Source organism: Zosterops lateralis, assembly GCF_965231275.1.
Source record: "Zosterops lateralis genome assembly, chromosome: 4".
Lineage (NCBI taxonomy): Eukaryota > Metazoa > Chordata > Aves > Passeriformes > Zosteropidae > Zosterops > Zosterops lateralis.
In genome coordinates, this window is record NC_139765.1 from 71,011,690 (window position 1) to 71,021,643 (window position 9,954).

Genomic DNA, 9,954 nt, shown 5'->3' on the forward strand with positions numbered 1-9,954 from the left:
GGCAGTCAATTAAAAGGAGTCTTGTTAATCTTTGCTTCTCTTTAATTGCTTTCTGCCTATACTATGGGCAGATGTCCAGGGTATCCAGACATTCAGCATGGGACAGTCAGTTAGAGAGTCAAAAGTTATGTGCATAAACCTCAGCTATCCACTGAAATTCCCTCTGCAGATCAAGGAGAGAACATTCAGCTCCCCCAAGCTGCAAAAACAACTGGAAAGTGTCGGCCGAAAAATAAAATTGTTTCCTCTCCCATTTTAAACAGTAAAAGTGAATTTTAAGAGAATGACTCTTGTTAATTTGAAACCCTCGAGGGATACAGAGCAATTCATTTCAGTCACTAACTCCATCACAGATTGATGCTGGAGATTTGCCCAGTGAATTTCTCAGCACTAAACTGAAAACTTTGTTAAAAAGTTTATTGCACAAGACACCCAGGTCCTGGGTTATTTGATGTATCTTAAAGGAATTGTAAATGCTCTTTTTCATTTGTCAGTTTAACAGAAATTCCCTCTACGAGCAAAGAGTGATTTCCACCAATAAACCCTAAATTAGTTTTATTCATCATTACCGAGGACGACTCCAGAGATGCATAAATTAGAAATCAAAATAGAGAAGTTTCAGGCTATAAAATTCCTTCAACAAATATGTTCAGAGTGTGCCAGCCTAGTTAGAAAACACAGTTGAAAGGCAAGAGTGGGCTGTAAATCTCCAAGTTTTACAATGAGGAGAATCAGCCCTGCTTAAGGGATATAACTATGAATTGTAAATGAAAAACATGATAAAAATCAAATCATTCAAATTATGACTTTCTCCGTCTGTACTTTAAGTCGTGATTAAAATTCATAATTTAAGCCACATCAATTTAAATCAAAGCACCCTGCTATAAAATGAGGTTTTGAACCCTTTGTGAGGCTTTAATGAGAAAAAAAGATCATTCTCCTGTTGAATGTGGTTAACGGGGATTTATTGGTGCCATTCCTTGGCAGGAACTGTTTTAGAAGCCCACAAAATCACATGGACTGAGAGCCTTGGGGGCTTTTTTTAGCCATCTGGGAAAATTTGAAGGAAACAAAATAATTGTCTATAACAGGGTGTCCCATTAATCTCTAAACTTTCTTTTTCCGCAGCATTTCGTGCACTGGACAGGACAGGAAAAAAATATTCTTCATGTTGAAGAGATCTGCATCTCTCCTTGGCTTTTTGGTATGGGAATGACCCTGAGGCCTGGGAAAGGGGAGGTGATGGGGAGATTAACTCCTGCACGCTTGAAATTCGGGCTCAAGGCTGTGAATTTGGATTTCTGGCTTCACAATGCCCTGTCCCATTTTGCTTATATTTTGTCCTGGTTTGGATCTCAGTTGGATCAAGATTTCTGGGAGTCCCAGAACTGCTGGTTCATCCCATTTGCAGCACAGGTGTCGCAGCTTTTTGTCACCACATGGGATTTTTTGGGGTGTTTATGGCAATGCTGTGATTTAGTATAAACTTGTGTGCCCTTAGAATGAGGCAGTGGAGAGCACAAACATTTCTTAGCATTGTGTCAAACCAGATCAGGGTGCTGATCCATCTGAAAATGAGACCAATATGAGGAGGGAAAAAGCAACAAAAAGGAAAATAAAACAGGAGGAGGCTGTTTTCTGTTTTTACTGCATGTTGCTACTTTCTCCCCTTTGCCAAGAGAAACCCACAGGAACAAATTCTTGTTTGTTTATTTGTTGTTTTTACTCCTTCAGGCTCCAAAACTGAACCAGGTCGCCAGCAGAGAGTGATGGCTGTAAAAAAATTCATGATGAGAATACTGATTTGGAGTTCTGCAAATCACAACCTGCTAGAGGCTGCTCCTTATTACCTGACTCAGTATGTGGCAGAAAACTTGCTTCCCTTTACCTATGCTTTAAACATTTCTTCTGTTCCTTGACAAATTAGAAATGTCCAATGAGAACTTTATTGCTTATTTAATGTGCATATAGATATAAATATGGATGTGGATATAGATAGAGATATATAGATGATATAGATACATATGATATAGACATAGATATAGATATAAATATAAATATAAATATAAATATAAATATAAATATAGGACCTTGATTACTTGATGTTATTTCAGTATTAACCACTGCTAACCAGATCTGTTCTGGCACAGATCATCTCTTTAACTACTCTGCTTTTTCTCACAGTCAGGGCTCACAGTATTTTGATAAGCAGCACATAATAGTCACCCTGAGAGCTCTCCACTTTCCACAGCCTGCAGCAGTATCATTTAAACTTTTCCCTTTTTTTTTTTTTTTTTTTTTTTCCCCATTTGCCTACGTGGTGGAATGTCTTATCTTGCCCTCCTGCCTTTAGACTCCAGGGAGGAGGGAGAAAAAAAATTGGTATTTGCTATTAGGTTTCAAAGAAGGACTTTCTCAAACAGAGTTTCTCCAAGCCTTTCTGAAGAGCCTTTCAAGTCTCCTTTGTCCAAGTTAGAAATTGCCTATTTTTCTCTTTGCTTGTACCCAGCAGAAGCCACTTAGAATAAATGTCTAACAAGGCTGTCTCCTCATTTCTCTACAATAGATCTAATATATATTTAAGTATTAGAGCTTAATTGCTAAGCCAATTTCTACCTCTGCCTCCAGTTAAATTTGCCAAAATCAATTACGGCTGAGAGAGAAAATTTCAGCCTTTGCCATTAATAAGTGAGGCCTTATTCTTCCAGTGCAAAATGACCTTCCTTCCCCTTTCACCACCCTCATCAGCCATGTGGCCTAAGACCAAAGCTCTGCACACAGAGCCTGTGAAACAGATAGAAAGACACTGGATTAATCCAATTTTTATTCAGGATGATAAGGATATGAACCAGACCTCAAAACATCATCTAAAATGGGACTGACTCAGAAAGAAAAGCATCAGCTTTTCAGTTTTGGAGGAGCTTTTAATGCAGATCCCACCTCTGCCTATTTCTAAGGATCTGTCCTGCACCTGACAACAAGCACAGATTTTTTAAACCCAAGGATCATGTTCTTCTTATTTGCCTGTTCATTTTGCAGCCTTTAGGGTGCACTCCACCAGCAAGAAGTTCATCCAAACCTCAAAACCACTTTTTTTAAAACATTTTTGAGTGCATACAGACAGTGTTACACAACACAAGTGTTTCCAAGGGCAGGTCCTGGATGTTTTTGGTGCAACATCCATCCATGTTGGGGTGCATTTATGGAAACAAGCATCTCTAGTGGATAAATCATCCCAAGACACATCTGAATTGCCTTCAGAAGACACAGCTGGATTCAAAGATAACTCAGCTTCAACCTTAAACAACTTAGTTAAATGTCTGAACTTACATGGCCCTACCTTGGGTCCCTCAATGGGAGGAAAAAGCAGAAGAGTCACACTGTGACTTCCAATTTTCCCTTCCTCCTCAAACCCAGTCATCCCAGTTTCTCCAAACTGGAACCCATCCCCTTCCTGCTGCCACCCAGCCCCAAGACACAGAACCTTGGATGTTATTCACAAGTGGAGCCTTGCTGAAAGACAAATCTTGTTCTCTTCCCTCTGCTGCTCATTTCAGATGCACATCTAAAAGTAGATGCTCCAGCAGCGCTGGAATTCCCACTGCCCAAAATAAAAGTTCACTCCCGTTCCTTCCTCCCTCCCGCTCTCTGCTGGGGTGCTGAGACATCACACAGAGTGGATTTTAATAAGTTGTTTGAATTCTCCTTGTGTCCTTGCAGTGCTTTGTCACCAAACTGTCACCAGTGTCCGCTGAGAGTGCCTGGCCCGCGGCCAAGTGAGCCGTGAGACACACGTTATTTACTGGGCAGAAAAGGTGCCTGCAACATGCAGAGCTGTAGGGATGCAAAAGATTTGCTAAACAGGCACATCTGGTGGTGAGAAAACTTCCATCAGCAAGAGCTGGGGGCCAACAGGCAGGTGAGTAATGAAGGGTATTGCTGCTTTCGGAGCTTGAGCGGCTTCGCTTCACCTCTTGAAGGAGAGAGGGATTTTTTTCTCTTTGGGGTGTCCTGGCATTTTCTGGTTCCCAATGGATTTCAGCAATATTCAGTGCCAAAGGCTGGCTCTAAGACACACAACAGCTCAAATCAAGTGCATATGGGCGTGTAACCCTCAAAAAAGTCACCCCAAATAAGCCACCACAGAGCTCTGCACTCCCCAGACGCACAGAAGTTCCTCTTGGCATTTTCCAAGATTCCCACCAATAATCCCTATTTCCAGCATTATTTGCAATTCAAAGCCAGCAGGTAACTTGAAACAGGTTTAGTCATCCTTGAAGGAACCTCAGGTTTACTGTGAGGTTGGTGAGGCCCTGGCACAGGGTGTCCAGAGAAGCTGTAGCTGCCCCTGGATCCCTGGAATTGTCCAAGGCCAGGCTGGACAGGGCTAGGAGCAGCCTGGGACAGTGGAAGGTGTCCCTGCCCATGGAATCATGGCATCATTAGTAGGAAATGACCTCTAGGAACTAATTAAGTCCAGCCATTAAGCTAACGTGCCAGGTCCATCACTAAACCAGGTCCTTAAGCACCACATCTGCACTTTTGAACATTCTCAATGCAATTTGTGCCACAGCAGCTCCAGCTGAGAGAATCCCCCCATCCCCAACCACTCACTGCACACTCTTGCCCCCAAACACTTGAAAATAGAGAGAGGAACTCCACCACAGTCAGTTCTTTAAACAGCATTTCACCTCTTCAGTTTATAGCTGGAAAAAGGTCTTATATGATTTTTGTAAAGTGACGAGGAAGATTATCTGTTTCTCCCCAGGCAGGGTTTTTTAGCATAAAAATTACCATGTTTTTGGATAGCCCCAGTGGTTGAGCACCTCTGGAGCTGTGATATGAGAGCAGAGCAAATCCCTATTGCCTGTTTGCAGTGGATTTGTGCATCCCTCAAGGATTCCCAGAGCAAAACACTGCAAGGCTTCAGCCCAGCACTACAACAAATATATAATTAGGACACTTAAAACCCAATAAAGCTCAGATAAACTGACCCTAAACCTCCCCAGTAATTAAGGGGTGTGGAACACCATCCCACCAGGCAGTTCAGGAAAAAAAATAGGATTTTTTTTATTAAGCCCCAATGGCAGACAGAGAGGTTTTTTGGGGGAGATGGGTGGCACATCCCCAAAGGAGCTGTGAGACTCCCATGGAGAATCCGTGTGGATTCACAAACTGCAAGTGAAAGACTTTATGGATTTCTTTGGGAATTCCAAACCCAAAGGAGCTGCTCTCTGCAACGTGGAATATTTGGCAAAGCCCTGGGGGTGGCAGTGGACGGAGCACAGGTAGCTGGAGAACAGCAAATGCCAGATGACTGCATGCATTGCTTAGAGAGTAGGGAAAAAAAAAAAAAAAAGCAAGGTTTGCTCAGGATCTCTCCGTGAAGGAAAGGGCAGGCATTGCAAGAATTCAGAAACAACATCCTTAGGTGGAGATGGGCCAGTTGTGGAAGGAGCTGAGCACGTAAACAGGCTGTGGAGCAGGAAGCTGGCAGCGAAGGCTCTGCTGAGATTTCACATGCCTGCACATGGGGAATGGACCAGACCGGGCCACCCGGATTCCTGCAGGGTTCAAACCCTCTCCTGCTGTTCTGGGCAGAGCTGAGGGTGGTTCCTGCTGGTGCAGGAGTGGTGTCAGGCTGGGAACAGCACAGGTGCACACTCAGCCTCTCGACCTGCACTCTGAGTGTCACTCCCCATCAGCTCAGCAGTGGGGAGGGAGGAATTCCTGCACGTCCACAGGTGGGTTTGCTGCAGGCGTCCTCCTGCCTGGACCACCTGGAGGTGAAGCTGCTGAAGGCACCTGAGCTTGGGGTTTGAGGCCCTGTAGCAAAGAGCAGCTCAGAAAGATGTTACAGCCAGAACTCACCTCCACAGTGTCACCCTTTAAGGATAAAACCCCATTCTCCCTGGCCCTGCAGAGTTTTAGGGTGGTGTGGTGGGTCCTTGGGGACACAGCAAAGGGGCCACCCAGAACAGCATCACTGATAAAGGGCCAAAATTTAGGGTGGCTGAACCCCAACAGCTCCTTTCTGCTCTCACAGAGCCATAAAAAAGGTTAACGGGGGCACAGCAACAGCCAAAGGGATCCTCTCCGGCTGGAAATTCCTCCCTCAGTCCCCAAAAACACCCCAGAAGTCATGTTGGTGGGGTTAGACCATGCAGAAGTGTGGATAGGGAGATAAAATACATGGTTTATAGGGAAAATAACACCCAAAGTGCCACCCCAGCCTCTCTGCAAACGCTGAGAGCGGATATTTCCAGCCGGTCTCCCATCACCAGCAGCATGAATGATCACCCTCATCACAAGCCTTTAGAGCAACTCCCTGGAATTAAATCACTATATTGCACGGTTCCAGCTCCTTTCATCTAGGAATCTCCAAATGATTTACAAACAATCCTTTAATTAAGCCTCCCAAACAGCCCCCGGGGCAGTGTTACTGTGTCCGCGTGGGGCTTTGAGCTGCTAAAATGGCAAAAAAGGTCGCAAAAATCTTCTCAAAGTTCCTCCGAGACAAAATATCTTAGAAGAGTCGCTCTGTTTTGATGCTGATCCTAAAACCCTCTAGTTAAACAATTTTTTTTTTCTCCTGGGCACACGGCCCCAGTTGCCTCCTCCTGCCCAGTGTCAGGATTAGTATTCAATGGATAAAATGAATTATTATTATTTTTTTTAATGCACATTTTTTGACAGCTCATCTGCAAACACGAACTCCCAGTACCAGGGAACTCTCAGTACTCAGGGAGGTAGCCTGGGAACTCAGCTTTGAGAATGAAAAGCGGTGTTTTGGCAACAAGGATTTCAAATTTCAAACCCATCAATCTGTGGTTTGCTTTGAGCCTGGTGCTTGATCTATGGTAAAAAAAGCCCTTCCTGCCCTTTTTTGCCCCCAGGACAGGTTTGAGCTGTGGCTCTTTTGAATCCCCTGAGAAGAAAAAAGTATTGTTTGTCGCTTCCTGATGCAATTTTGCAATCAGACCACCGGTGGGACTACAAGATGCAATAAAGAATAAATAAAATAAAATATCCCATGAAGATGCTGTAATGGGTAACTCTGAGCCCCTCCCTGGCTGGTGGAATTTAAAGATGCTTTTTGCCTAATGCTGTATTTACTGCATGTCTTTTACACACTGTGCCTTGTCTGAGGGTGATTTTCTTCTGATTTAAGCAAGGGCATAAAGGGGAATCTCTGCAGAATCAGGGGACTGGGATGTACAAGCCTGGGAGTCAGTATTTCAAAGGAAATTCCTGTACCACAAAGAGCTGCTTTAAAAAACTTCAGCAACCTTCAGCTTTTAAAAACTTTAGCAGAACCTCAGTCCTGCTCTGCCCCCCACACAGAAGTTGTCACTTTCCAAAATCTGAAATCCCTAACTCTCATTTCACATCCAATTTAAACACAGAAAATCATGCAGGCTCCATCCCAACCATTATTTCCTGAGATACACCAAATATTACAGCTTCACTTACAAACTCAACTTCTTCCCATTTAAGGAGGAAGGAAAAAAACCCAAAAAGATGAATTTTAGGCTTTGAGGAACTCAGATGATCACAGCAAATGCCAGTCTTGGAGTTAAGCACTGCTGGGACTCTGAGCCCAAACACTCAAAGGAAGAAAATCCTGGTTCCAGCACCCAGGGAGCAACATAAAAGCATCTCTAAGGAGCTTATTTCAAAATTTAAGAGCAGCAAAGAATGGCAGAAAAACACTGTTTTGAAGGATTTCATCAATTAATTTTTGGGAAAGATGTAATGGGGTCACTTCAGGGTGTTATGGAAACAGGTCCCCACAACATCCCCCAGCAAAGAGCCCGTTTTGTCCCAGCCCCAGGGGATTTATCACCTCATTTTGGAAAACAGAACAAAACCTTCTGAGAAGGCAAAGTCAGCTAAACTCAGCTAAATTCTGGCCAGCACAAGAAAAAATTGCATTAACAGCTCCTGCTTTATGCCAGAATTAATGATGCTCAGGGCTTCCTGAGTTTTAATGGGAAGAGAAATCTCTTTTAAAGCCCATGTTGGCATCAGGGACAGGGGTTTACACCTGCTCTGCCATCAAACCCCTGAGTCCCAAGAGGAGCAGGAAAAAACAAGCAAACAAACGAACAAAAAAAAGGTGCAGGCAGAGATTTCAGCCAGACCTCTGGGAATTCACCCCAGAGTTAAATCCCCGGGGCCCTGCCTCCACTTGTGCTTTTACCTCCGGAGCATCCCCCAGCTTTTGTTACCTTGAATAAAAGCACATTCAGCTCTGCAGAGGCTCTTCTGGGAGCCATGAGTTGGAGCAGGATTTCATCTTATTTTATGTTATTATCTTATTATTTTATTTTATTTTGAATTTATTTAATTTTATTTTGCACCCCACTCGCCTTCCCTGATTACAAAGTAGAAATGCCCCCACTCCTCCCTACCTTTCTTCACTCTGGAAAGCATCAGCGCGTTATAAAGAACATACTGTATTAAATAATTCGTGCTGAAATAAAGTATAAATAAAAAGCAATAAGCAGATTTATAACAAGTGCCTTTCCTTCCCCTTTTTCCATGGGGTTTTTGGCCACCTCTCCAACACAACACCCCACCAGAGAACCAAAACTCAGACTCCATCACCCCAAACCTCACCCTGAGCTGTTCCCACTCCCAAACCTCCCCAGCGCGACACATCCCCAAGACTCCCCACTTTAACCTTTTCCCAACTCCAGCACCAACTTCCAGCAGGGAATCGCTGTCTCCAGCTGCATTCCCCCCTCTCCTCCCTCTCTCAGTTCTGGCTCTTCCGTGGGTGCAGCACCTGCACCGCCGCAAGAACAGCCCCAAAACGCCGAACTCAGAGTCCTCCTCTCTCCATAGGACCCCAAAAATTTAGGAGAGAAGCTCGGAGCTCCGCACATCGAGCCCGGAGCCCCGAGCGGGATGCGGGAGGGAAGAGCAGCAGGGTCGGGCTCGTCCCTCCGCAGAAAGAAGCAGCACTGCGGCCCCAAGTTGCGCTGCCGCGGAGCGCTGGATGTGCCCGGGGTTCCGATAAGAGCCAAGATAAAGCCGCATTCGGGCGGCGGGGTGGGAGCCCGGCTTCCCGCAGCCGCTTTTCCGCCAAACTCGCCGGCGGTACCGGGAAAAGCGGAGCGCGGCCGGAGGGCGAGGGATGCTCGGAAAGGGAAGGGAAGGCAGGGAAAGCGGAGGGGCGGCACTCACCGAGCAGCAGCAGCAGCAGCAGCCCCGCAGCCCGCATGGTGCTCCCGGCGCGGCTCCCGGCGCGGCTCCCGGCGCTCTCTCCCGGCGGGGCGGGCGGGCGATGCCCTCCCTCCCCCGGCCACGGCCCCGGCCACGGCCCCGGCCACGGGCCCCCCCTTCTCCCACTGCTGCCGGGGGAGGTGCAGAACCGGCCCGGACCGCCCCCGCCTCCGCCCCCGGAGCGGCGAGAGAGAGCGCCCTGGGATGGGGATGGGGATGGGGTGGGGTGGAGTGGGGATGGGATGGCATAGAGATAAGAGGGGATGAGATGGGGATGGGATGGCATAGAGATAAGAGGGGATGAGATAGGGATGGGGATGGGATGGGGATGGAGGTGGAATGGGACAGGTATGGGGATGGGATGGGGATGGGGACGGGGGTGGAGACGGAATAGGATGGGATGGGGATGGAGATAAAGATAGGATGGGATTAGGATGGGGATGGGAAGGGATGGGGATGGGGATGGGATGGGATGGGGATGGGATGAGATTGGGACGGGATGGGATGGGGATGGGAATGGGGATGGAAAGGGGATGGTGTGGGGAAAGGGATGAGGATGGGGTGGGGATGGGATGGCGTGGGATGGGGATAGGGGCAGGGATGGGATGGGATGAGGATGGGGACAGGGATGGGATGAGGATGGGGATGGGGATGGGGATAGAGGTGGGTTGGGAGGGGAGTGGATGGAATGGAGATAAGGATGGGAATGGAGATGGAATGGGA

General features: G+C 46.5%; 1 protein-coding gene across 4 annotated transcripts in view; it reads right to left on the reverse strand.

Annotated features, from left to right (window-relative positions):
• Positions 1-9,261, reverse strand: part of PODXL (podocalyxin like) — a 43,273-nt gene extending 34,012 nt beyond the window's left edge. For all 4 annotated transcript variants that reach the window (XM_083859480.1, XM_083859479.1, XM_083859478.1 and 1 more), the window contains exon 1: positions 9,193-9,261. In XM_083859480.1, coding sequence (XP_083715606.1) covers positions 9,193-9,229 — 37 coding nt within the window. In that variant the 5' untranslated portion in view covers positions 9,230-9,261. The remainder of the gene's footprint in view (positions 1-9,192) is intronic.
• Positions 9,262-9,954: the final 693 nt, after the last annotated feature.